A 27,975-nucleotide genomic window follows, 5' to 3' on the forward strand; every position below is an offset into this window, starting at 1 on the left:
GCGTGTTATTATTGTTAAGAGTTTATTCAATACCGGTAATTTTGTCCACATTAGGATATGTGTCACAATTTCATGGAACACGTTGATGGGGTCGGAGTTTTCCTTCCTCAATTTTCAAAGCGGAGAACCACATTATGGCTTAACTTTTTCATTCTATTCAATTTTATCTCTTTAACACAAAACATAAAATTACTTTTAAAGGTGAATCTGGCATGTCTTGTACATCACAATGCACATTTATGTACCTAGCATCTGAACAGGTGCATACAAAAACAGATGCAGAACCACAGGCAGAAAGAGCTTCAGAGCTTTAACCCACAAAATCCAGGAATCCACAAGTGTTGCAGGCACAGCTGGCAATGCTGAGGGGAACAAAATGGGTGTGGGCTGCATTATAGCTAGAGTCAAGAATGGACAAATCGGGTATTATAAATCAGAATAGTTATATAAAAACCCAGGAGTTTAAACTTAGCATTCTCGTTGTATTTGAAATAGTTGGATAAGAAACCCAAAGAAGAAGACTTGCATCAAATGTTTACTGATGGCCATTTTATTAGTGAGAATGAAGCTTTGTTGAAAAGTTAGAGTTTAAAAGTTGCAGAACTTTGGTACTGAAGCCCAAATGCTACTGTGGAATTCTGCTCTTCATGCTCAAGTTCAACAGGGGCTGTAACAAAACAATGGCAGAATGTCAGGCCAGCATGTTAAGTGCTGGTTAAATACAAATAGAACCTGTTATTTTGGGCTTATTAACATTGCCAATAAACATCAACTCCACACCAGATCTGTAATGTCTGGAAGGTTAACCACTGAAAGAGCATCACATAAATATAAAGAAAATGTTCCTAACAAGGTTCTGAAATTTTTTTGTGCTATATAAATCAAATTTAACAAGCTGCTGCCAGGCTTGACCTACAGGACTGAGAGAAAGAAATTAGCATATCATAGAAACTGTTTCAAAATAAATTACTAAAGCCAGCATCAACAATAAAATCACTTCTTCTTCTTCTTCTTGCTCTTCTTGCCACCTTCACCTGGTTGTGCATTTTGATCACCTCCTCCTGCCTTCTGCGTCCTGGTCTTTAGTTTTGGAATCATTTCTGCTACATACAACATTATCGATTTACCTGACGAGGTTAAGGGAAAATGGACAAAAAAGAGATGTCTTTACAAATTTATCATAATTTAAAAAATATCAATTAACTTTGACAGTTCTGCAGTTGTCAATAATTTCAATAAAATCAACATGCGGGCAAACTTACTGACAGTACTGACTTTGTTAAACATGTATCACGTCACCAAACACCAAAAGCCATCAATCAATTTCCTGATATTACCAATAGAATCCTTAGGTTCTCAGACTACTACTGCTGAAATTTGGGTCTCATGATGAAGTGAGTCTAGAAATAATAGAATATATATCAATTTCTACAGCTCACTGCTAATCTCCCACCCAACTGCTTCACTTCTTGGATCCTGTACCATATCCAAACAAAAATAAGCTGAAGTAAAAGAAAATAACCACCAGTGTTTAAACAACCTATGCAGGAGTGCATAGAAACATGTCAAAATATTAAAAATTGTGCCTTAAAGCTGGGCTGGTCATTATAGCAATGGCCCTGGAAATCCACTAGTTTACAATGGTGTTATTTGCCAGGTTGGTGGTGCACTTTTGATGAGGTTTTGATTAATACATATCCGGTATAATTAAGGAGATTAAAGTTTAGTTTATGATAAGCGCGGAAACAGGCTCTTTGGCCCACCGAATCCGTGCGGACCAGCGATCAGCCTATACACTAGCACTATCCTACACACTAGGGACAATTTAACCGAAGTCAATTAACCTGCAAACCTATGCATCTTTGGGGTGTGCGGGGAAACCGGAGCACCTGGAGAAACCCCATGCAGTCACAGCACAGACAGCACCAGTTGTCAGGATCAAAACTTGGTCTCTGGTGCTGTAAGGCAGCAACTTTACCACAGCGCCACCGTGCTGCCCCTGAAAGTTGCCTTATTTAAAACTTGAGAATTGTTGAGAATGGAGCTAATTCAAATTCAGAAACTGAATTATCTGTAAAGACATTTCAATAATTTTCATGTCTTACTTGAAAATAGTCATATAGTCTTATATGACTATTAATAGTCATATAGTCTTATATGACTATTTTCTCACATTTTTAAGTTTTATCTGTGTTTCCCATGTCATTCCACTGTGAATTTTCTTGAAACAGTCCATTAGATCAGCTTGAAAGTCATTAAAACTAGTTCCAATGTCAAAGACTACATGATTGGTGCTCCTCACCAATACCAAGTCCTCAGCTGTCCAACGAGAACACAAACAGGAGACAATTTTATCCTCGAGTTTCAAGCATGAAATACACCTAGAAACTCAACTATCTGACTATACAGGGTGGCTTCAGAACATTTCCCATTTTAAAGCTGTCTTAATCGTTCTATTTGCAGAATATTCTGGTCCTTAAAGTTCCTTGTTTTATTCAGTGTCAAAAAATACAAGTATCACGCAAGGTCATTTGGGTTTGACCTTTTCAATATACCACATGGTCAAATAGAGACATCTTTGTTCTGAATGACGCGTGTTCCTCTGAATTTCATGGAAATAGACAGCACTGAAAACCCACCTCAATCAGCCACTTCTAATATCCAAGTATTTATCCAGTTCTCTTTTTTTTTTTTAAATGGCACTGCTGAATCTGTTTCCACCATTTCAGATCTCAAAGTTGCTGGGTAAGAATTTTTGACTTTCTGCACTCTCACCAAGAGCTTGAGATTTTTCTGAAGACAACACCCAGAATTTAATGAAAAATTCAATTTTGGTCTTTACAAAAATGTTATAAAATCTTCCTATCAAGAATATTTGCAGGAGGTTCATATGCTGGTTGAAGAAACCATCCAGCCTAGGTCCATGGCCCCGTGGGTCATGGCTCTTCAAGTACACCCACAAGTATTTTGCAAACATGTTGAGAGTTTCTACCTCTATCCCTCGTGGGATCGAGTCCCAGTCCCTACTGTTGTCGGTGAAATGAATTTTCCTTATCACACTTTCTGCCAATTACATTAAATTACTTTAAATCTCTCCTGCCGCATTGGCTTAGGAAAAATATCCTTCTTATTTTATCTAAGCCACACAATTTTATACATAACTTTTAAGTCTCTCAACCTCCTTTGCTCCAAGGGAAGCAACTTTGCTTACCCAATCTTGCCACAAAATAATAATCTTCTAGTCCTGCCTCTTCTCCATTGCATCAAAACAAACATGGTGTAACACTTAAGCTATTCTCTAACTAGGGTAACGTCCTAGTCTGCTGATTAGACCATCCCATGGTTATTAAAAGATCTGTTCTGCTAGCTTTAAGGAACACTGGACATACACTCCAACATCCCTCTGTTTTTCCATTTAACTCAACATCCTACCATTTATAGACTGGACATTCTCATATTCTGCCGAGTAAATTCCTTTTTTTCCTACATTTCTGTCCAAATGCATTTACATCCTTCCATCTGAAATTCTACTCACTGTTAACAGCACAGTTAATCATTGTATTATTTGGAAACTAATTTAATCACACCTACTTATAGATCTAAACAATAAACATTTATTCCAAAATGAAAGGACCTGGAATCCGAAACAGAACACATCCTTTTGGTCAAATAAACACAAATCAACTTGTAACTGTTGTTTTCTGCCACCATTCTGATTTGCTCTTTTGAATCCTGTGGGCTTTTACTTTTGTGACCAATCTGCCATGCAGGAACTTATCAAACACATTGCTGACATTCATCTACTCTGCTCAACACTGTGTGTTACCTCCAAAAATTCAGGCCAGTCGGATATCTCATCTCTGACGGCATTACATTATCTAATTTGCAAAAGGCATACGCACAAGATAAAGATAATGTTTAGGAAAAATTAAAATGAACTAGTACACATAATATATTGCATATTTAACTTCCTTCAAATTTAAATAGATTCAAATACTCACGTGTGGGAAACTGCTCCAAACAGAAGGACCCATCTTCATTTCTCAATTGAACACGTATTCTGCCTCGGAACTGTACGTCTCTGTTCCACTCGCGTGGGTAAAGTTTATTCTGAAAATTATTCAGTGCAAGGTTGTATAAGAAGGATACCAGAAGCAAAGCCAGGAACTTTAGTGAAATGTTCAGCATTCAGTAAAATGAAAAACATAAATGTCATTGCCAGGACTAGAGGGCGTGAGCTATAGGGAGAGGTTGAGTAGGCTGGGTCTCTATTCCATGGAGCGCAGGAGGGTGAGGGGTGATCTTATAGAGGTGTACAAAATCATGAGAGGAATAGATCGGGTAGGTGCACAGAGTCTCTTGTCCAGAGTTGGGGAATCGAGGACCAGAGGACAGGTTCAAGAAGGGGAAAAGATTTAATAGGAATCTGAGGAATAACTTTTTCACACAAAGGGTGGTGGGTGTACGGAACAAGCTGCCAGAGGAGGTAGTTGAGGCTCGGACTATCCCATCGTTTAAGAAACAGTTAGACAGGTACATGGATAGGACAGGTTTGGAGGCAAGTGGGACCAGTGTAGCTGGGACATTGTCTGCCAGTGTGGGCATGTTGGGCCGAAGGGTCTGTTTCCACACTATATCACTATGATTCTATACCTCTACGACCACACTTAATTCTGCCGCTGTGCAAACATCTCGAATTTCTCCAAATGTTGGGTTTTCAACAGCCTTTGAAAACACAAATAAGGTTATTACTGGTGCAGCAATGGCCACTTATGCAGCAACCTTACTGAACAATATTTCTCTCGGTACTTCACAGAGCAAATCCATTGAAAGTGAATGCTGAGTATGATTAAACAGGATGAGAAAAAGCTTCGATAGAATGACCCATGAGGAGATTTATTTTTAGGATGAGGTAGAGAAAAAATAACCAAATGAAAATCGTGATTCATGACACAGAAGACATCCAATTCCATACATAATGGTTAATTTAACCTAAAAATTACTATTTTATGAAATGAAATTAAGCAAGATAAGCTACTTGGCAATGGAGGAACATATTTAGATAGAAATAAATTGGAGACATGGAGATTCTGCAACAAAATCTGATCACAAGGCAAGAGGAATTAAAGAGGATGACAAGAAAGAAAAAGTGCAAGAGAAGTAGGGAAGGGGCTCCAAAATGCAACTGAAATTAAACCTTACTTTTTGTACTGGTATTCGTCTTCCTTCTGCTATGGTCTTTTTGCTGTTTATATATGCAGGATAAATGCAAATAAACCTTCAAGACAAAGAATATTTAATCTGAATCATTCTCATAAATATTTTCATGATAAACTTGAAAATCTGTTAAGAATTTTGCGATAAATCTGTGAATTTACATTGTTTATGTGAAACAACTGATTTCTGCATTTAACTAACAAACTGATTAAAAGTTGATTACAAATGAATTAATTTCCACCCTAAATTTCATTGCTCAAACAGCAATTATTGATACTTTGCATTCTTAAATCTTTCTGCTAGATTTATAAATATTTTTTGGTTTCCCATATCATAATACCCTCAACACAGTTACTTTTCCTATCACGTCTTTACACCCAGTGCTTTCAGATTTTTTTAAATTCTAAAAGACTTAGCGGTATATGGACCAAATACTGATTAGTTTAGACAGGGTATCTTGGTCAGCATGGACGGGTTGACCAAGGGCCCTGTTGCAAGATGTCTCTGGGACTCTATTCTAATAACTTTGTACATACAAAACCAAAATGACGTAGAAGCTGAAAAATTGAAATAAAAACAAATATTCTTGAAAAAGCCAACTGCATTGGGAGCGTATACAGGTCTTTCCCAGATTACAACAGAGTTCAGTTCCTGGGAACTGTTAGTAATCCGAACGATTTACAAGTCAGAAATGTGGTTGCCTGGCAACATATTTAAATAAAACATAAACCAATCGAGGGTCTACAGTTAAAGATCCGCACGGCATAGCCGGCACGGATGTGCAGCGGTAGAGTTGCTGCCTTACAGCGAATGCAGCGCCGGAGACTCAGGTTCGATCCCGACCACGGGCATCGTCTGTACAGAGTTTGTGCGTTCTCCCCATGACCTGCGTGGGTTTTCTCCGAGATCTTCGGTTTCCTCCCACACTCCAAAGACGTACAGGTATGTAGGTTAATTAGCTGGGCAAATGTAAATAAAATTGTCCCTAATGGGTGTAGGATAATGTTAGTGTGTGGGGATCGCTGGGCGGCGCGGACCCGGTGGGCCGAAGGGCCTGTTTCTGCGCTGTATCTCAAAAATCTAAAAATCTAAAACCATCCCGCTGGTCTCCCAAATGCTGGATTATATGCAAGATATTGTTTGACCAATCTCTATGAATTTGAGTAACAAAGAGAATAAATAGTGGGATAAACATTAGGCAGATGTCATTTATCCAGATTTTCAAAAAGAGCATTGATAAACCATCCCAGGAACAAATCTGAACATCGAAGAATCAATTTCTGGGGAATGGTAGCAAGTGAATTGCTAGCTACCTTTGATTCGGAGGTCAGAGAGTGGGAGTGAGTAGAGAAGGCTGCAGTCGATGAAAGTGGATCCTGCTGAACCACAAGCATCAGCAGTGGCACCACTGCTGTTCACAATTACAGTTCAAACCAAAAACAGAACGACAAGGGTAGTACTGTCAAGTTTGAGAAGGACATTAATAATCTTGCAAAGTGGGCAAACAATAAGTTCAACATTAGTAAACACAGGGTAATAGTTTGATAGGAACAAAAGCAAGGTCACATTACTGGGAAATTGTGCAGCTAGATAGCGTAGAGGAACAAAGAGATCTTGGAGTACAAATATACTACTATGAAAAGGTGGAAGCAAGGCCATAAAAATGACAGATCTCACCTTGTCGATCATTACTAAAGAAAGAGGACTGTTAATTAGGGAAGTGATGTTGAATCTGCATTAAACTACACCAAGTGCTGAGCACAGTTCTAGATGTCATATTAGAAGTCATTATTTACAAGATTGATACTTTCCACTTCAATGGCAATCTTCCCAAGATCAATCATGACTTGTTTCCACTGCCATTCTGTAGGTTCCAAAGTGTGAATGAAGCCATTGGGGGCCACAGGATACCAGAAATGCAAGGATCCACATAGTGAAAGCATGGAAAATTTAACTATATTCTCTTGAATATAGTTTGAGAAGGTGAATACAAGTCTGAGAAGTGAATTATTTTAAGGTCTTTTAAATTAAGTATTTATTTTGTTCCCTTTTTTAAAAAGGTCGGCTAAATCTGCCAGATTTTTTCCAGACCATTGTGGGCTCCACCTTTCCTTGATCACCGTTGCTGGCTTTGATTTGGCCTTTCACATACCTTTTATTCATTTGTTCTTTGCACCTCTTCATATCTCTAGTTTCCCTCTCCCCTGACTCAGTCTGAAGAAAGGTCTCGACCCGAAACGTCATCTATTCCTTTTCCAGATCTCCCAACATTTGATTTTACAAATTCAGAATTTTGATGTCCAAAATTCAAAATTTAACATCAAAATTCATAATATGGCACGTAATGCAACTTTTCAGCAAAAAAAAAGAATGCACGCCAAATGCGTGCACGCTTTGTGCTACATTCATGTGTGAAAAACGATTATTATTTCCAACAGTCTGTAGTTTAGTCTACATGTACAATGTCAGGCCTATCATGAGCATACTCTGCTATTTATAGAAAGGTTATTGAACAGAAATGCTTTTTACAAAACAAAGAAAAATTTGTTTTGTTTTGTTTTCTACAGCAAATCACAACAGTCCATGCCCCCCCCACTCCCCTCCTCATCACGCACAACCCCCCAATACCCTCCCACTCCCACTCTACCCCCACTTCCGACTCACCCCCAACTCCCCATCCCCATTCCCCACAACTCCCGCCCTCCACCCCACTCACGACTCCCGCGCTCCCCCCCACTCACGACCCCGCCCTATCCCCCTCTCCCGTCTATCCCCCCACTCCCACCCTCCCTCCACTCCCGCTTACTCCCCTCCCCTTTCCCCCCCTCCCCACCTTTTCCCCCCAACTCCACTCCCCCCACCCCCCCTCCCTCCACCCCTGCGATCCCCATTCCCCTGCACCCCATCCCCTCTCAACATCAACGGGCCTCGCGTTATGCAGCGAGGCGAGCCCGGGCCAGCGGCGAGGCGAGCGGCAAGGAGAGGCCAGCAGCGAGGTGAGTCGAGGCTAGCGGCAAGGCAAGGCCGGGCCAGCGGCGAGGTGAGACCGGGCCAGCGGCGAGGCGAATCGGAACCAGTGGCGAGGTGAGACCGGGACAGCGGCGAGGTGAGACCAGGCCAGTGGCGAGACGAGGCCAGCGGCGAGGTGAGGCCGGGCCAGCGGCGAGGCGAATTGGAACCAGTGGCGAAGTGAGACCGGGACAGCGGCGAGGTGAGACCGGGCCAGTGGCGAGGCGAGGCCAGCGTCGAGGTGAGGTCAGCGGTGAGGTGAGGCGGGGCTAGCGGCGGAGCGGGAGGCAGGGCGTGTGTTTTGCGGAAAAATGTGAGGTGAAATCGGAATGGCGGAAATGAAATAAGCGGAAACTTTCCGCCAAATTCGGAAGGGTTGGGAGGTCTGCTTTTCTCCAGAAATGTTGCGAGACCCACTGAGGTACTCCAGCATTTTGTGTCTATCTTCGGCATAAAACAGCATCTGCAGTTGCCTCCGACACGGTATTGACACTGAATTCTCCAATTTCTGCAATATCACCTATCCCCCCAACCCCATCCTTTCCCTGCCAAGCCCCACCTCGATGTGCACACATTCCTCCTACCATCTCCTAACCCCCATCAACCTGCTCCTTTCCCCTCCTTCCCATGCTCTCATCCCTGTCCACCATTTCACTTTTATTCCTTCACTTTTTCTCCCTCCCCTCTGTCTATTGTCTATTGTCTATTGTCTGTCCCCTTCCATGCATATCCCTCCCACCGCCATTGCATTTCACTGCTCTCCTTATCAGGCACCCTTTTGTCTCCTTTTCACTTCCAGCCTTTCTCACTTACTCCACCCATCTGCCAATCTCTGCCTCTTCACGTGTATCCACATATCAATTGCCACCCTTTCCCCCACTCTCTATTTCAATCAGTCTGCAAAAAGCCCTGACCCAAAATGTCACCTGTTCATTCCCATCAGATAAACTGCTTGACCAACTGAGTTCCTCCAGCCTTTGTTTTTGCTAATCTGGCACAGTAGCAGGTGGGGAGTCTGCCTCAAACATAGAGGATTAATCACACAGGTCCTGCAGGCAGGGCAGAGCAGAGCAGAGCAGACGGACAGGTTAGGGAGTATGGAAAGGCTGGCAGACTCAACCTTGTTTTCTTTAATGCAAGGAACCCGACAGGTATGTGTAGAGCATGGAACAGCACATAGAATTATATTTTTGCAATGATGGAAACATGGTTCAGGAAAGGGCAGGAGTGTCCAGGACATAGACGTCTCAAATGGGGACAAAAGAGGGGGAATTGCACTACTGATTAGGGAGATCAACACGGCAATGGAAGAATGTTTTTCTGATTGGAAGTCTATGACCAATGGTGCACCACAGGGATCAGTACTGGGAAGCTTGTTGTCTGTGACATATATAAATGACTGCGATGTAAATGTAGAAGGAATGATCTGTAAGTTTCATCAGGTAAAAGGTACAGAAGTGTGAAAACACACCTCCAGATTCAGGAACAATTTCTTCCCAGCTGTTATCAGGCAATTACTGCAATTAGAGAGCAGTCCTGAACTAACATCTACCTCATTGGTGACCTTCTGGCTTTACTGGCTTCATCTTGCACTAAACGTTATTCCCTTTATCATGTATCTGTACACTGTAAATGGCTCGATTGTAATCATTCATTGTCTTTCCGCTGACTGGTTAGCACACAACAAAAGCTTTTCACTTTACCTAGGTACACGTGACAATAAACTGATTGATTAATTGATTGCATATGACATGAACATTGGTGGTGTTTTGTTTTAAGGAAGGTTCCCGAGGCTGCAGCAGGATATAGATTAGATGGAACGTTGGACGGAGCATTAACTGATGGAATCTAACCCTGACAAGAGTAAGATGATGCATTTAGGGAAATCAAATAGGGGTTCAGTAAATGGCAGGCTGTTGGGGGATATTGATGAAAAGAAGGACCGTGGGTTCAAATCCATATTTCCCTGAAAGTGGCAACATAGGAAAATAAGGAGAAAGCATATGTTACTCATGCTGTCATAAGTCAGTGTACAGAACATAAAAGCAAAAAACAAATTGTTGGAGGAACTGTGGGTCAGGCAGCTTTTGTGGAAGCAGAGAGATATCTTTGTTTTGGATTGGAACCTTGCATCATTGTGTCTCCATAAAATATAAAAGTTGGTACATTATGAGGTAGCTTTACAAAATATTGCTTTAAGTATTGCTTCAGTATTTGTGCAGGACCAGTTGCCACATTATAAGGTGGTCATGGTTTTGTTGGAGAGATTCACCAGGATGTTGCCTGGATTGAAGGATTTTTGTTGTGTGAAGAGATTGGATAGGCTGGGCTTGTTTTTCCTGGAGTAAAGGAGGCTGAGGTATGAACTGACAGCGATATATAAAAATTATGAGGTATTAGTAGGGGTATCAAAAAACAAAGGTGAGAGGAAGAATTTTAAAGTGGGTACGAGGAAAACATTATTTTATACGTACATGGTATTTGATAAGTGGAACTCACTGCCAGAGGCAGTGGTGAAGTCAGAAAGACATTTGAATAGGCAAACCATGGAAGGATGAACACTGTATACAGGCAAATAGGATTAGTGTAGATGGGCCAAAAAGCTGAGTTGAAAAACATGTATAGTAATTCTTCCATTCCTCTAATGTGCAGAAATTGATTGATCCATTTTTGTTGCAATCAATAACTGAGTGCCTATGAGATTAAAAATCCTAAACTCATCATCCTTCAAAGAAATTATTCTTCATATGTATTAAATGACCTCCCCCTTATTTTTGTAAGTAAATAACTGCAGATGCTGGTTCAAATATCCAGCATTTTGTGATGAAGGTCTCGACCTGAAACTTCACCCATTCCTTCTCTCCTGAGATGCTGCCTGACCCGCTGAGTTACTCCAGCATTTTGTGACATCCTATCTTTGTCCCGCCTCCTCCCCTGACATCAGTCTGAAGAAGGGTCTCGACCCAAAATATCACCCATTCCTTCTCTCCTGAGATGCTGCCTGACCCGCTGAGTTACTCCAGCATTTTGTGCCCCCCTTATTTTTAGACAGTGGTCATTAGCTTTAGGCTACTCAGTTAATCTAAATATCTTCTAAGAATTTTGGACATTTCAAAGAGGTTCACTCTCAGTATCCTGCATTCTAAAATGAACTAATCAATCTCTCCTCATACGATAGCCTTAGTATCCCAGAAACCAGTTCGGTAAATCTTTGAACTTCTCAAAAGCAAATAGATCCTTTTTTGGGGTAAAGAGATCAATATTCAACACAATACTGAAGCCGTGGTCTCACCAAGCCCTTAATATAATTGTACAAAGACACCTTCATTCCTGTAGTCAGATTTACTTGCAATAAACACATATTTTTTGCATTCCTAATTATCTGTTAAACCTGTACACAAGTTTCAGCACGAAATGAACAACACCAATTAGACACAAGGAACTGCAGATGCTGGTTTACAAAATTATAGAAACATGGTACTGGAGGAACAGCGGGTTAGACAGCGTCTCCAGAGAACGTAGATAGGCGATGTTTGGGGGTGAAACCCTTCTTTAGACTGATTGGAACGGGGGAAGCTGGAAGCGGGGTGGGAGTGGGACAAAGCCTGGCAAGTGATCAGTGAATACAGGCGACGGGCTTTGATTGGCATATGGTTAGACAAAGGCCAGATATGAAAAGACAAAAGGACGAGATAACCACATGAGGTGTCAGAATCAGAATCACCTTTATTGTCATCCAAAAAAAACAAGTCTTTTGGACGAGATTTCATCACCCACAGTCCAACAGTAAGAGCAATAAAATAAGCAATTACACAACCACAAACCAACACAAAACAAAAAGCCAGAGGAAGGAATAAAGGTGGAAGGGAATAGGGGTGGAAGAAGGGAGAAATGGTGGGGTATCCAGGTGGGGTACAGGGAAGAGGAGCGAGGGGGCTTTTTGCTTTACTAAGAACATCAAGGCTGTAGTCCATGATGACATTACTGGGTGAGGCTGCATTGGTGGAGTAGAAAAATAAAAGGACGATCGATCATCTTGTTGGATTGATACTGGGGGCCCCACCCAAATATTTATAGATTAATACTAATTCCTTTTACACTGAATCCTTGATTTCGGATATGTGTTTTGGTACCGAGTATAAGGGAATGGAATATGTTACCACCCAACACACGTGCCGCTCCCGATGTTCAGTCAATTAAAAAGGGGATTGAGCAACTAGATCTCCTCAACTTCGTCAAAAAGGCCCACTTCAAAATTTAATCACTACTCTACTCACTCCGACCTGTGCCAGATACCCACTTATGTGGTGTTTGCGCAGTAATCAACCAGAACCAGAGGACAGTTTGGCGACGTGGTCGGAAGCGCGTTGACGGTTGATCGCCACCGGCCACAGCTGTCCCCGAGTTGCCTTAGCTTTTTGTGTCTGCCTTCTGGTCTATATCAACGTTATATTTCAGGCGAGGGACATCTCTGGGATGCATGCATGGTATTGCACGGTTGTAACCCGAATGTGGAAGCAGTGGGTGTACTGGGAGCTGGAGGGAACGGTGCACAGCCGCAGCCAGGGGCGTTGCCCAACATGGCGGCGCCGGGCCGGGGCCGCAACACTGCCCCGTCTTTCCTCTGCCTGGAAATGCGCATGCCCACTGACGCCTTCACCGCGCCGCGTTGTGACGACACAATGGATGACGAGGGCGGAGTGGTGACGCTACGGATTCCGCAGTGGCCGCGAGCGGAACGGACGGAGCCACTTTGCAGCCGCGCGCGGACCCGCCACCCCGGGGCCGCCGCCAGCAGCGTTACCTCTCTTTGTCCGCATAGCTCTTGTCCATGTACATCATGTCGTCTCACTCTGCTGCCTCCTCCACTAACCCCTCGCTTTCCGCAGCGAGGCGGCAGGCAAACCGGAACCGTGATCCCTGCAGCACGCCCATCAATCAGAAGACGTCAGCCTCCCGCAGTTATTGGCCAACGTGGCTGTCAGTCCGCAAAGTTACTGAAAAGTACGCTCATCCCCTGTAGCGATCTGCCTCCTGGGAGGGGGGAAGCGGTGGTGCCAGCACTTTATAAACGGGAAGAAAGATGCTTGAAGACTATTAAGACTTCAAGACGTGGAATTCTCTGCCTAAGAAGGCAGTGGAGGCCAATTATCTGAATGCATTCAAGAGAGAGCTAGATAGAGCTCTTAAGGATAGTGGAGTCAGGGGGTATGGGGAGAAGGCAGGAACGGGGTACTGATTGAGAATGATCAGCCATGATCACATTGAATGGTGGTACTGGCTCGAAGGGCCGAGTGGCCTACTCCTGCACCTATTGTCTTATTAGTATCGAAACTAAATGTGCCAAGCAAAATCAATGCTCAACAAAGGACAAAATAATATAAATAAAAACACAAAATACTGGCAATTCTCAGCACTCAGGCACGAAAAACAAAGAAAATGTCACCTTTATACGCCACCTTTGAGAAAGAGTTCCTGAAAAAAATGTGTATGATTTATGTAGTTAAACACAAGACCTTCTTGGGAGGAGGTAAGCTGGAATTTCGGACAGTGCATAGAAAAGTTGGTGTTAAAGATAATGAGCTAAGAGCTGAAGTGACAACACATGTTGGTGAATAGCAATGCGATATTTGAGAAGTAGGTTGGTATTGCGAGTAACAGGTATAACAGTATAACAGGTATAACAGAGCTTTATTTGTCGTTCGGTACCGAAGTACCGAACGAAACTACATAGCAGTCATAGAAAAGAAAAAAAAGAACACAAGACACATAACCCCAACACAAACGTCCATCACAGTGACTCCAAACACCCCCTCACTGTGATGGAGGCAACAAAACTTCCCCTCTCTTCCCCACGCCCACGGACAGACAGCTCGTCCCCGACCGACCCGCACAGTCCCCGCACCGGGCGCTGAAACGTCTCGCGGCCGAACCAGGCGATGAAAGGCCCGCGACCAAGCCTTGCGCAGCTAAGTCCCGCAGCCGAGCCGCACCAGCGGTGAAAAGTCCCGCAGCCGAGCCGCACCGGGCGGTGTTAAGTCCCGCAGCCGAGTTGCACCGGGCGGTGTTAAGCCCCGCAGCCGAGTTGCACCGGGCGGTGTTAAGCCCCGCAGCCGAGCTGCACTGGGCGGTGTTAAGTCCCGCAGCCGAGTTGCACCGGGCGGTGTTAAGCCCCGCAGCCGAGCTGCACCGGGCGGTGTTAAGCCCCGCAGCCGAGTAAGCAATATCATCAGAGTGTGACACCGATGTAATAAAGAGAGCCTTATGAGCATTCTTTGAAAGCCATGGATTTGGTATGCTGTGTAGAAGGGTCTCGACCCGAAACGTCACCCATTCCTTCTATCCCGAGATGCTGCCTGACCCGCTGAGTTACTCCAGCATTTTTTGTCTACCCTCGATTTGGTACGCTGATTCTGACAAAAGGCAGCACATCTTTTGCAGAGGAAATTAATTCCTGAACTCTTGGTGAATCTGTGGAATTCTCTGCCACAGAAGACAGTGGAGGCCAATCCACTGGATGTTTTCAAGAGAGTTAGATTTAGCTCTTCGGGTTAAAGGAATCAAAGGATATGGGGGAAAAGCAGGAACAGGGTGCTGATTTTGGATGATCAGCCATAATCATGTTGAATGGTGGCGCTGGCTCAAAGGGCTGAATAGCCTACTCCTGCACCTATTTTTCTGTTTCTATTTACTGCTGATAAACCAATTTATATTAGTATATTACCAGAAATGACATTTAAAAATAATCTTTTGTGTCACCTTATTGAAGGCTTTCTTAAAGTCTATATATTCCACTAATACTTATCTTCTCCGCTAGTTTATATTCTCAACAATTGCAAGGGGTTGTCAAAAGTGATTTGTCTTTTATAAATCCACATCGAGTCCATGCAATCCTATTATTATTTTCCAAATGTCCTTAATGTGAATGAATGCTGTATTGTCACATGTGACAATAATAAATCCCAGCATTTTCTCCACTACTGATTTCAGGCAATCATTTCATTTTCTCTTTCCTCCATTCTTAAATGGTGGGATTACATTTACCACCTTACAATCTTCCACTACCTCCACAGACATTTGTTAGGAATGCAGGTCATTAAGTCCTTGGAATTTACTTTTCAACCCGATTAATTTCCCCACTTCTGGTTTTCTTAACGTACATTTCACGTTCACATGTTATAGGAGTAAAATTCGGCCATTCAGCCCATCGAGTCTACTCCGCCATGGCTGATCTTTTTTTTTTTTTTTTTGATTTTTGTTTTTGCCGTGTTTTATTTATTTTATAGCATTGATATGGAAGTGGCATTCTTAATCTTGTTGTACTTGTACAATGACAATAGGTGCAGGAGTAGGCCATTCAGCCCTTTGAGCCAGCACCGCCATTCAATGCGATCATGGCTGATCACTCTCAATCAGTACCCCGTTCCTGCCTTCTCCCCATACCCCCTCACTCCGCTATCCTTAAGAGCTCTATCCAGCTCTCTCTTGAAAGCATCCAACGAACTGGCCTCCACTGCCTTCTGAGGCAGAGAATTCCACACCTTCACCACTCTCTGACTGAAAAAGTTCTTCCTCATCTCCGTTCTAAATAGACTACCCCTTATTCTTAAACTGTGGCCCCTTGTTCTGGACTCCCCCAACATTGGGAACATGTTTCCTGCCTCTAATGTGCCCAATCCCCTAGTTATCTTATATGTTTCAATAAGATCCCCCCTCATCCTTCTAAATTCCAGTGTATACAAGCCCAATCGCTCCAGCCTTTCAACATACGACAGTCCCGCCATTCCGGGAATTATGACAATAAAGATATATTGATTATTGATTGATTGATCTCTGCCTCCTAATCCCATTTTCCAGCTTTCTCCCCATAACCCTTGACAACCGTTCTAATCAAGAATTTGTCTATCCCTGCCTTGAAAATATCCACTGACTTGGCCTCCAGAGCACTCTGTGACAATGCGTTCCACAGATTAACTACCGTCTGACTAAAGAAGTTTCTCCTCACCTCCTTTCTAAAAGAGCGCCCTTTAATTCTCAGGCTATGACCTCTGGTCTAGACTTTCCCACCAGTGAAACATCCTTCCCACATCCACTCTATGCTTTTCATTATTCTGTAGGTTTCAATGAGGTCCCCCCTCAACCTTCTAAACTCCAGCAAGAAGAGGCCCAGTGCTGTCAATAGACAATAGGTGCAGGAGTAGGCCATTCAACCCTTCGAGCCAGCACCACCATTCAATGCGATCATGGCTGATCACTCTCAATCAGTACCCTGTTCCTGCCTTCTCCCCATACCCCCTCACTCCGCTATCCGCTATGCTCATCATATGCTAACCCACTCAATTCTGGAATAATTATTGTAAACCTCTCCAGAGCCAACACATCCTTCCTCAGATATAGGGCCCAGATTTGCTCACAGTACTCCAAATGCAGCCTGATCAGCACCCTATAGATCCTCAGCATTAGATCTCTGCTTTTGTATTCCAGTCTTCTTAATATAAATGAATTTGCCTTCCTTACTTGCAAATTAAAATTTTGGGGAATCCTGCACCAGCACTTCCAAGTCCCCTTGCACCTCTGATTTCTGGATTTTCTCTCTATTTAGAAAATAATCAATGCCTTTATTTTTATTACCAAAATGCATGACTCTGCACTTTGCTATACTGAATTTCACCTGCCACCTCTCTGCCCACTCTCGTAGCCTGTCCAAGTCCTTCTGCAGAGTCCTTGCTTCCTCTCCACTGCCTGCCCCTCCACCTATCAGCATCACCTGCAAACTTGGTTCAAAGCCTTCAATCCCCTTATCCAAATCATTAATATACAACGCGAAGAGGCCCTTACAGAACTCCTCTAGTCACTGGCAGCCAGCCTGAAAAAGCTCCTTTTATTGCAGCTCTTTGCCTTCTGCCATCCAGCAAACATGGATAACCTGGAAGATACTAGTATCTTCCCTTTAATACCGTGCGCACACATCTTCTCAAGCAGCCTGACGTGTGGCACCTTATCGAAGGCCTTCTGAAAATCAACATCTCCAGCAGATTTGTCAGGCATCATATTCATCATTTCTTGAAGTGCTTTGCTTATTGCCCTATTTCTAGGCATTTAAAAATATTTTTTTTATGCAAATGAGAGGTGGTACCATCGGGAGATAAAATGTTCTGATAGCACAGAAGCCATTTATTTTCAGTTGATCACAAAGCCATTTATTTTGGCTGAACAGTCCACACCTGGGGATAAGGTCTAAGGATAAGGTGTTAGATATCACTTATGTCAAACATTAAAAGAACTAGAAACAGTAATTATAATGGAATGTGACAGTGTTTGCTACATTGGGCAGGGAAAATAGTTTGATAGTTAAGGTGATGAATCAGCATTGTAGACATTGTAAACCATCTGACTCACCAGGTGCTGTTTCTCAAAAACCTTTTTCATAGATCAAGACACCGGTTCCTGTGGTCCCTTGAACATACCAAGGCCCTGGTACCCATTCTACTATGAACACAGCATCTTAACATTCCGGGATCCTGGTTCCCCTACTCTCGTTAACATACCAGGACCCAGGATTCCATGTTCCCTTTCGATACAAAAGGGACGTGGTTACTGCAGATGCTCCTGTACATTTTTTGGATGTTATGAAGAAGCCGGTATTTGGGATGCATCGCTAATTGAGCCGGATCAAGTTATGGTTTTCCCAGTTGATAGTTGTGTGAAGCACATCATCATCAATACCACACATGATATCACTTATGTCAAACATTAAAAGAACTAGACATGAGGTTTCCAGAAGCACAGATTTCCCTACTTCCTACTGCAACTGACAGTGCAAAGATATTAATCTTGAGGTTCCAGCACAAGCTGAGTGTCATTTGCATCGACCAAGGAACCCACCTGTATATTTAGTAAAGTTATTTGTATACTTTTAATGTAATACTGACTAAATATGCAAGTACATATCCAAAGTGCAAAGGATGTGATCAACTGAAAGACATGAAGACATTTTTAATTTGGTTACTTTAATGTTTAGCTCCCTCTTGTGGTTGCTGATGACTAAGTAACTGCCCTGATAAATCACACATTAAGCTTGATGAATTGAGAGTTTTGTTTTCACTCCACATTTGCAGAAAATGAATAAAGGATGGCCAAAATCCTGAAAACAATTAAAAAACAAAAAATACATTTAAAATTTTAGCATTCCTTAGGCTAAAATGTAAGCACAAGGATTATCTAGTCAGAAATTTACAGGTTGAGTCAGCGGTGAGGAAGGCAAATCCAATGCTAAAATTCATTTCCTGCAGGGACTAGAATATAAAAGCAAAGATGTAATGCTGAGGCTTGATCAGGTGTTGGTGAGGCCACATTTGGAATATTGTGAGGAGATTTAGGCAAGAGTTTAGTAGGATGAGGGGAATCTCATTGAAACCTGCCAAATAATGAAAGGCCTAGATACAGTGAACGTGGAAAGGATGTTTCTGGTAATAGGAGAATCTAGTACCAGAGGGCACAGCCTTAGAATAAAAGGACGTACAATCAAAACGGAGATGAGGAAGAATTTCATTAGCCAGAAGGTGGTGTATCTGCGGAAGTCATTGCCACAAATGGCTGAGGAGGCCAAGACATTGGATATTTTTAAAGCAGAGATTGATAGGTTCTTGGGTAGGAAGGTCGTCAAAGGTTAGAGCAAAAAAGCAGGAGAATGGGATTGAGAGGGAAAAATAGATAGAGAGAGAGAGGGAAAAAGAGCGAGAGGGGGAGAGAGGGCACGAGAGAGGGAGAGAGGGAGAGAGGGAGAGAGAGAGAGAGAGAGAGAGAGAGGGAGAGGGAGAGGGGGAGGGGAGAGAGGGAGAGAGGGAGGGAGGGAGGGGGAGAGAGGGAGGGGGAGAGAGGGAGGGGGAGAGAGGGAGGGGGAGAGAGGGAGGGGGAGAGAGGGAGGGGGAGAGAGAGGGAGGGGGAGAGAGAGGGAGGGGGAGAGAGAGGGAGGGGGAGAGAGAGGGAGGGGGAGAGAGGGAGGGAGGGGGAGAGAGCGAGGGGGGGAGGGGGAGAGAGCGAGGGGGGGAGGGGGAGAGAGAACAATGCCGGTGATGTCCTGCAGATCAATATTTCCAAAGGAAAAGTTAACATTACAATCGATAACTTTACAACCAGTTTTGATATAAACAAGTGAATTACCTGAATATGTTGACTTCAATGAAGAATCCCCAAACCTGCATTGTGCTAAAATGAAGGATGACATTGGAACCGTATCAGACATAGAAAGGTTAGAGTGGGAGTAGGGTTTTTTTTTTTAATTTCCCAGTTCTGATAAACAATTTTGATCAGAAACATTAATTCTGTCTTTTCTTGATGCTGAATGTTTCCTGCATTTTCTGTTTTTACAGAAGTTTGGTAGTTTAGGAACAGAGTTTCTGATGGAGATTGAAGATGGCAGCTTTGGTCTTCCTAATAATTAGTTGGAGAAAGTATCTACCATTCAGTATTAAATGCCAAACAGACATTTGGCATTTATTTAGAAACAGTAGAGAGGTTGTGGTGGGCCAAACCTGGGTGTCACCAATGCACACCTGGAAACCAAAGGGGCTTTTTGGGATGATGATGATGACTTGGGAAGAGGCTCTGGAGGATCTCTGGGGAGTGCAGGAGGAAGTCTTATTGACTCTGGCTACAACTGGATAGGTAATGAAATAGAAGAGTGAAAGATAACAGTCTCTCCTTTCTCCTTTTCTGCTCGTTACTGATGAGATTAGCAGGGCATACATTAAGCAATCACATGGCAAATCACAGCAACACATCTCCAGCCCCTTCATCCTATTGGTGGGTCAAATTAAAATTGCAGGTAAGAAAGGGTGGCACAGCAGTAGAGTTACTGCCTTTTAGCGCCAGACACCCGGGTTCGATCCTGACGAGGGCGGCTATCTATACGGAGTTTGTAGGTTTTCCCTGTGACTGTGGGTTTTCTCTGGGTGCTCCAGTTTCCTCCTGCATTCTAAAGACTTGCAGGTAGGTTAATTGGCTTCTGTAAATTGTCCCTAGTGTGTTGGATAGTACTAGTATATGGGTATTTGTTGTAGGTAGAGACTCCGTAGGCCAAAGGGCCTGTTTCCACACTGTGTCTCTAAACGAAACTTAATTTATTTGTACAATCATTTGCTGGAGTACAGATTATCCACAAGAACTGAAATGACGCAACAATTAATACATACAGTAATAATTTATTTTGAAATGTTCATTTAGTTCTTCTGAAACAATTTGTCTCATTCATAAAAGAGTAGCCATCTGACCTCAAATAACAATATACAACAAGTTACAGCATAGCAATGGCTCTATCTACTTTTCTGGTAAAATCTAGGTCAGGAAAAAAATACTCCAGTCCAAAGCTGCAAGGTTACAGACAATCTCTTTTTGCAGCACACATACAGCAGTGTACCTTAATACACTGTAGCTATCTATGCACATCATGTGATCACAAAATTGAGTCATTGCTTCAGACAACATACCATCCGATCTGATCATGCACAAGAGCAGGCAGGGGAAGGCTGTTGCACCAGAAATCATAAGGCCGTGAATTTCACAGCTGCATGATTACCTAGAGGATTAGGATACTTCACAAATACTAACATGGAATATTAATACTCATTTCATTCACCTTTATGCATGTAAATTAAATATCTAATTTTTTTTAATCCCTGACCTTTTTTTTGCTGTTAAAATGTTGAACATGATTGATATATTTTAATGGACTTATTATCTAGACTTATCTCCCAAGTAATTGTAAGTTACATAAGCCAAGCATTACATAAAGGGTTCATGGCAGAAACTCTTAATACATAATACAAGTAAAACTGACTGTACAATATTGTCTTTACTAGCTGCAGGAATAATCTCAAACTTCCCAACCAAATGCACCTGTCAAATTTCCACCAGCAACAATATAGTTTTCTAACAAATATGGCTTCCTTAACAAAGTCCCTCTGCGAAGGAAAAAGTAGATATTTACAAGAGCATCTTAGCTGATCAATAATTCTTGTAAAACAGTTAACCTCAAATATCAGATAGTTGTGCCAAAAAATCATACATAATAAACCAATTTTATACAACCACAGTTATTTCAAACAGAAGTTACTAAATAGGATCCAGAATGACGCTTCGGGCTTTGATTCCCACTAGAGTCAGTAGCTTCAGGTTTGGAACTCTCCTTTCTTTTGGTGTTTACAGGTGTTGGAATTTGTGATGGCCGTGTAGAACTGTTATCTGTGCTACTTTTTCGAGGGCTGGGTATATAGTTGAAAGGAGTTACTCTTGCTGCAACAGTACCACTTGGTGAGTTGTGCTTGCTTGAACTATTTGAACTAAAGGGTGTGCGCTCAGTGACAATTGTCATCTCAGTTTCTGGTGAGGTAGCAGAACTGTTCACAGCAGATTTTGCTTCTGCTGCCTTTTTTTCTGGACTTTCCAACTGAGTAAATGAATTTAAACATTTTTCCATTCTTAAACCATGAGATGGAGTTCTGTGTTCTGAAGCTGGTCTGTTCTGTGCATCACCTGAACCTTCTTCATCATTTGGAAATATCTTTTCAGGAAAATCATCAATAACTGGTGGTGTGTTGCCTGATGGAGATCTTCCAGGGCGAGGGTTGTTTATTGGACAATCCTCAATTCTCACCCACACATCCTCAGTTTTTGATACTGGAGGAGCCATCTGGTAAACCAAATTTTTGCTTTCAACACAATGTGCAGCTGAAGGAATCTGAACATGACTATTTATTTGTGGAACTTCATTATCTTTAATTTTCCTCCAAGTTCCCCTCAAAGGAACTGGATTTTCCTTGCCATGTTTACTACCATGTGAAAAACTCCCAGGATATGGTTTTTCATCTTCACTTTTGGCCTTTTCACTTGATTCTGAAGAAGCTGACAGAATTGATGAAGAACTCCCTGTTCTGCGCCATGTGCTAACTCGAGGAAGAGATGAGGAATGTTTGCTATGTTCACGCTTCCAAGTACCTGATCTATTCACTGGTAGCCTTGACGGACTTTCAGAATGAGATCGAGCTATGTCATGTTTCCGCATAGGTCGCCCTTCTAGTTGTTCTGCAATGAGATTCTGGTTTGGAGGCACTTTTCTCCAGCTACTGGCTTGGCTTGGTAAGTGACTTGACATCACATCCAAATGCTGAGATGGACTTAGAACTGGAGTCTGAGTTTGTGATCTACTCGGTGATGTAGGTCGAGAAGGTGGTGACAAAGATTCAAAAGAAGTAGATTCTTCTAATTTTCTTCTCAGTGTTGGACTTGGGGCTTCCTTTATAAATGTTGATTGGCGCATTAATGTAGGCCTTTCAGATCGGTCTGATTCACTGCCACTTGATTTTGTTGAAGACATTCTTGACAATTCTACTCTTTTACCTGGTGCAGCACTACTGCCACTCTGGCTTAAGCCTTTTGAACTGGATTCACTTCTTGTTAAAGAAGATGTGCCCTTTCCTAGGCCCGTTTGCTTCGATGCCGCCTGCTGGTTTAACGGTCTACCTGGAGATGTGTAAGACATCTTTCCTGATCCAGAAGGTTTAGCTGCAGCAGTACCTGGAGAGGATGTTCTTGGAAGTTGTGATATCTTGCTAGAAGGGCTGATCCCATTCCTTCCTGGAGATATAGAATTTCGACCAGGAGACTGCATGGGTCTTGATAAGGATTGCTGGGAAAGTCTGGAAGGAGTAGAATCTCTGGATCCTGATCTAGAAGATCCTTTGCTGCTTGATGCTCCCTGAGCACTCGTTTGCTTACCTATTGGACTTGACTCTAATTTTAATGGAGTTTTAATGCCTCTTGAATGATTTGGATTTGGACTTTTAGAAGTTATGTTTTTAGGTGGCATTTTCGGAATAGGACTAGTGCTAGGTGAACTGTTCCTTACACCAGGTATGTGAATCATGGTCCTTCCACGCGAGATCATGGGCATGTTTGCCTGTTGGGAATGTTTTGGATGATGGGTAGGAGTTTCAACATTTGAACGGGCCTTCCCAGTAATTAAACTTTTATAGACTCTTTTCCCTCCTCGAATTGCCTTAACATTTTCTTCTTTGTTCTTTTTATTGTCACTAGCGATTTTCTCACCAGGTTTCACTATTTTAGGGCCCTTATTAGACGCAAATGGCTTTTCTTCCTGATCAGGTGTAAGGTGAAAAGGTGATCCTAAGGAAATACCAGATTTAAGTGAGAGAATAGAGTCAGAATCAGAAGAACCCTGTCTTGACAGGCAGGCAGCTGCCTGGTGCAAGCTACTGACTATAGAATTAGCACCCTCTTGAATGGCTTTCCAGTCAAAGCTTTCAGAATCTGGAGAGAAAGCTTGCTCTGAAATAGGGCTTTGCACTTGGTCTCTTAAATTCATAGGCTCATTCATCTCTTCTACTGATGCTGCAGAAGTATCACTTCCTGTATTTTCCCAGTTACTGTTGCCTTTTGCAAGGATCCTTTTCTTTTTTGGCATAGCTGAACTGATGCACTCTTGTAGAAGGTCATCTTCAGAATCTATGCTAAGAGAGCTAAGGGAGCTATTTCTAGAGAAGCACACTGGTGTGTCTTCAACATGAAATGACTTAGGAGCATAGCCAGATGCTGGAGGTCTGTTCACTGTAACTTGGCTATTGGTGTGTTCTCCCTGTTCACTATGCTGTGCTGCTTTTTTATTATTATTCTCCTGGTCAATATCACTAAGAGAACTTAATGAAGAATTACGAGAAAAGCAGACAGGAGTATCTTCAATGGCAAAATTTTGCATTTTCTCATCAGTAATTGTTTCTCGGCCATTATTATCTTTCTGAGTTTGGGAAAAGACAGCCTGCCTCTGTAGAGCAGATTTTGACTGCCCTCTCCCTGACACAGATTTTTGACCTGGTTGAACTCTATCAGAAGATTGCTGACTAATGGGAATTTGTTTGTTATTACAACTTTTTACATCATTGGGGACGCTTTCCTTTTTGCCCTTGTCTTTTTTTAATTCTGCTTTTTCTTTTGTGAGATCAGTATCATCGTCATCAAAGTCAAGTGAACTGAGAGAATCATTTCGGGAAAAACAATATGGAGTTCCTTCAATTGGAGTATAATGATGTGGAGAGTCAAATACAAAACCTCCACGAACACGGTTATCGTTACCAGGTGGTTTATCTTGAAAATCCCCTGCAATATTTTTTGTGGCTTGCTTTTGGCCACCTTTCTCCATGTCCTTCCTATGTTCTGTGCAATTACCTTCAGCATTGAAGCTACTTTGAGGATCAGATAGGGATGAACGTTGTAATGAACGATTCTTGTACTCATTGTTCTGAGACAACGGCTTCATTGGAGATGTTGGGTTTTTTTCTACCTCTTGTTGATTTGCATTATTTGAAGAAGTTGACACATGTTGAACTTGATTCATCATTTTTTTAACTCTGTATGGTTTATGGCTCTTTCCTTTTGGCATAGCGGAGTTTATACATTCAGCTAAAATATCACCTTCCTCCATTTTGTCATCTTGCCCTGGCTGAGCACCAGTGAGACCTTTTGATGTCTCGGCATCATTCATATTCCTGCCTTCAGTTGGTATAGTATCTCTCTTTTCCATCACAGCAGATTCAGATGCTGGCTGATTAGCTTCTGAATTTACCAATTCATTTGGCGGTGACTCAATGGTGAGGTCACTTAAAGATGTTGCTGTTGAGAAGTTTATCGGAGTCCCCTCAACACAGTAGACTCGTGGCATATCTTCTCTAAATATGTCATGGTTAAAACTTACATGCTTTTGAGAATTAACTCTATTTTGATTAGAAAGCAATTTGTACACAGGCAGTTGACTTGGTTTCCTTGCGACAGGAGGTGGCATCCGTGATGTAGTACTAGCAGCAGTTTTTTTAGCTTTACTTGAAGATTTAGTTGGCATGGCTGAATTTATACATTCTTCTAAGATATCAATATCATCATCATCATCGTCATCAAGTATATCTTTCTCTGGTTCTGCAACTTTCTCTGCTTTGCATTTATTTTTCCCAGTTACATCATCTTCCTTCACAGACTCGTCATTCTTGTGATCATCTTCATAAACAGGAGGCATTACTGTGAGCTCAAGATCCTTCTGAATAAATGGCTCATCAAGGCTAAGAGCGCTTAAACTTGATGCACATGAGAATCCATCTGGAGTATTTTCCGTGGCAAAATGCATCAGACAATCACCATCCTGAGGAATCTGGACTCTTTGGACCGCTTCATTCACAGCCTCTTGGCGTTGGCCAATTTCTCTACTTTTAACATTAGTTTGATCCTTGATTTTGTTTGTTTCTCTTTTTAGTTGAGCTGGCTGAGGTGGGGGAGTCTTACTCCTACTAGGTGGCATAGTCTGCCCTGGACTGTCTGGAAGATCACTAGGGCTTATAACTCCACTAACCATTTCACTGCAAGGTTCACTTTGAATGGAACTGGCAATTGACTGACTTTCAAAGCTTCCCAATGAACTCACTGAACTGCATCTACTAAATACCAAAGGAGTTTCCTGCACATAATGTTCTGGTGGACTTTTTGGAGTCTGAGCTCCACTTTTGGATGGTGATTTTGCACCTGAAGAGAACTCAACAGCTTTTTGACGACCAATATCCGGCTGAGCTACATTAGTGGCCTGCAGTCTATTCTGCTTCATTCGGGTATGATGTGAAGTAGACGATGCCTCACCTATTGTGGTTTCAACAGATAATTGTCCATGATTTTCCTTGAGGTCAATGATCTGCAAGGTGGTGCCATCATCTGCTACATGCTTGGCTTGGCCACGACCTTCCATTTCATCCTCTGATGACAAAGATGAAAGTGAACTACACCTTGAAAAACAAATTGGAGTATCCTCCACACAATAAGTCTGCATGGTTTCTTGGTTAATTGAAGGGGTCTTACATGTGGCTGATTTCTGAATGGTAGGAACAGTAGTTGTTCTTGTTTGTGCCGGGCTGGGGTGAAGTCGTCGTTGTTGACTAGTAGTGTTGTTTTTGGAGCTTGGTGTGCTTCCACAATTTGATGCACGATCTTTTGTTGTGTTTTGAACTGAAGCATTTTTTGAATAAATAAAAGACTGACTCTGTGAAGAGGCAGGTACTTCTGTAGCATACTTCAAACTATAATCAATTGGCTGTTCAACATGGTGTTCTTCCTCTGTAAACTTCATACTGTAATTTGTGGGCCTGTCCTCTTCTTCCTCGGGCTGTTCTTCTTCAGAGTAACGTTCACTGTAGTTAGTTGGTTTATCATCTTCATAATCATCCACCTGGCAAAGAGATGGATTCATTTTCTGGTTCATTCTGTGTTCAGAATCTACTCTAATTTGGTCAGAATTGTTATGTGCCCTGCTAGTATAAGAGCAATCTGATTGACTGAATCGAGGCTGGAATTTCATATGTGTTTCCTCTCCGCTGCAAGTATTTTCACAAAAAATAGAATATCCGGAGGGTTGAGTTCTAGATTGCTTATGTTCATTTCTTTTCATCTCTTCTTCCACAATATGTTTCTGTCGTGCCCACTGTTCATTTTGAGATGGGCTTTGCCGGCCAGAATTTAACTGCTCATCCGAATATTTGAGGCTATAGTTAATTGGTGTGTCCAATTCTGCATCATTGTCTTCTAAATGATTAGCATTGTGAATTTTATTGGCAAGATCAGCGGGATACTTTTCATAGTTGCAGAATTTGCTCTCATCGTCCTCAGAGTAGGATTCTATCGATGGTTTCATCTGCCCTCTTTTACCATAGCCATCACTACTGCTAACACTATTCAGACTATCATTTGACGACCTCCTGTACTCTGTTTTCCCATAAGGCATGGAGGCGGTTCTGTTGGAGTTTTCAGATTTACTATAGTTAAAAATGTTGGAATGGGGATGAGATGATGACCCTCGCCTCATTCCAGCCCTGTCCTCTGGCAAACAGTGCAAATCAGATGGTGAATTCCTGTCGTCCGATGACAAATGTACACTTGATACCTCTTCCATGACCTTGGCTATTTGAGCTGCGCTGGCAGGCGCCTGCCTCCCCATCCTTTTGGAAGGATCTGGCGTATTTTCCGAAGGAGGAAAGGAAGCAGTATCTGGTCCTCTTCGATCTCTCTCCATATTTCTCTCCTTTTCTGATCTGGAACTATCCATTGCACCCCTGCCATCTCTTGATGAATTAGGTAGCATTGAAGAAGTCACATAGGGCGACAGCACAGTCATGTTTCCAGTGTTGAAACTCTCTGACCTGCATACTCCATCATCATTATGCCTTCCAGAATCTAAAACATACTCGCTGTATCTGCCCTGTTTGTGTCTTTGTCTGTTCCGATGAGATGTTTTGGGACTCAAGGTATCAATGTTATCAAAAGTTTCTGATAATTGTTGAGCATCTAATTCTGCTTCCAAAGCCTTTTGTTTACGAACATGCAGAGATGGTAGGCTTGATCCAGGAGACATAATGTTGGCATCTTTATATTTGGCAGGTCTATTGGCCATCAGGTTCCTCAAAGCTGCAGCACTTCCCATTGCAATCATTTTGTGTTTAGAATGAATGAGATTTTTCAGCATGCTAACTGCTCCCATGTCCCACAAAGACTCCTGATCCTTGGCATTTCGAGCAGACAGATTCCAAAGGGTTCCACATGCATTGCTAACTATTGTCAGGCTGTGAGATTTTAAGTGCTGCAGTAATGTCTGTAAGCAATTGTTTTCTCTGAGGATTTGCCTGTGTAGAAAATAACATTCTTTAGGAA

General features: G+C 42.4%; 2 protein-coding genes across 10 annotated transcripts in view; both read right to left on the reverse strand.

Moving 5' to 3' along the window:
* Nucleotides 1–5: 5 nt before the first annotated feature.
* On the reverse strand, nt 6–13,166 carry srp19 (signal recognition particle 19). Its single transcript, XM_078396344.1, has 5 exons — nt 13,031–13,166; nt 5,203–5,278; nt 4,654–4,725; nt 4,002–4,110; nt 6–1,127 (listed from the first exon to the last, which is right to left on the reverse strand). The coding sequence occupies exons 1-5, from the start codon at nt 13,066–13,068 to the stop codon at nt 994–996; spliced, it is 429 nt and encodes a 142-aa protein (XP_078252470.1). The 5' UTR covers nt 13,069–13,166; the 3' UTR covers nt 6–993.
* Nucleotides 13,167–20,372: 7,206 nt separating this feature from the next.
* The window catches only part of apc (APC regulator of WNT signaling pathway), a 163,111-nt gene continuing 155,508 nt past the window's right edge, over nt 20,373–27,975 (reverse strand). For 4 of the 9 annotated variants that reach the window (XM_078396350.1, XM_078396351.1, XM_078396354.1 and 1 more), the window contains one exon: nt 20,398–27,947. In XM_078396350.1, coding sequence (XP_078252476.1) covers nt 21,326–27,947 — 6,622 coding nt within the window. In that variant the 3' untranslated portion in view covers nt 20,398–21,325. Of the gene's footprint in view, nt 27,948–27,975 lie in introns of all 9 variants that reach the window. The other 5 variants (XM_078396346.1, XM_078396347.1, XM_078396345.1 and 2 more) reach the window with 2 other exon arrangements.

This window comes from Rhinoraja longicauda, chromosome 3, assembly GCF_053455715.1.
Source record: "Rhinoraja longicauda isolate Sanriku21f chromosome 3, sRhiLon1.1, whole genome shotgun sequence".
Classification (NCBI taxonomy): Eukaryota; Metazoa; Chordata; class Chondrichthyes; order Rajiformes; family Arhynchobatidae; genus Rhinoraja; species Rhinoraja longicauda.

Excerpts from the sequence above, each read along its gene's own strand:
- srp19 (XM_078396344.1), bottom strand. The coding sequence starts at position 13,068 with ATGATGTACATGGACAAGAGCTATGCGGACAAAGAGAG. Across the intron at positions 5,279-13,030 it reads AGCTATGCGGACAAAGAGAG|GTTTATTTGCATTTATCCTG; the intron begins GTAACGCTGCTG and ends TTTGTCTTGAAG. Across the intron at positions 4,111-4,653 it reads AATTAAGTGTGGTCGTAGAG|AATAAACTTTACCCACGCGA; the intron begins GTATAGAATCAT and ends AATAATTTTCAG.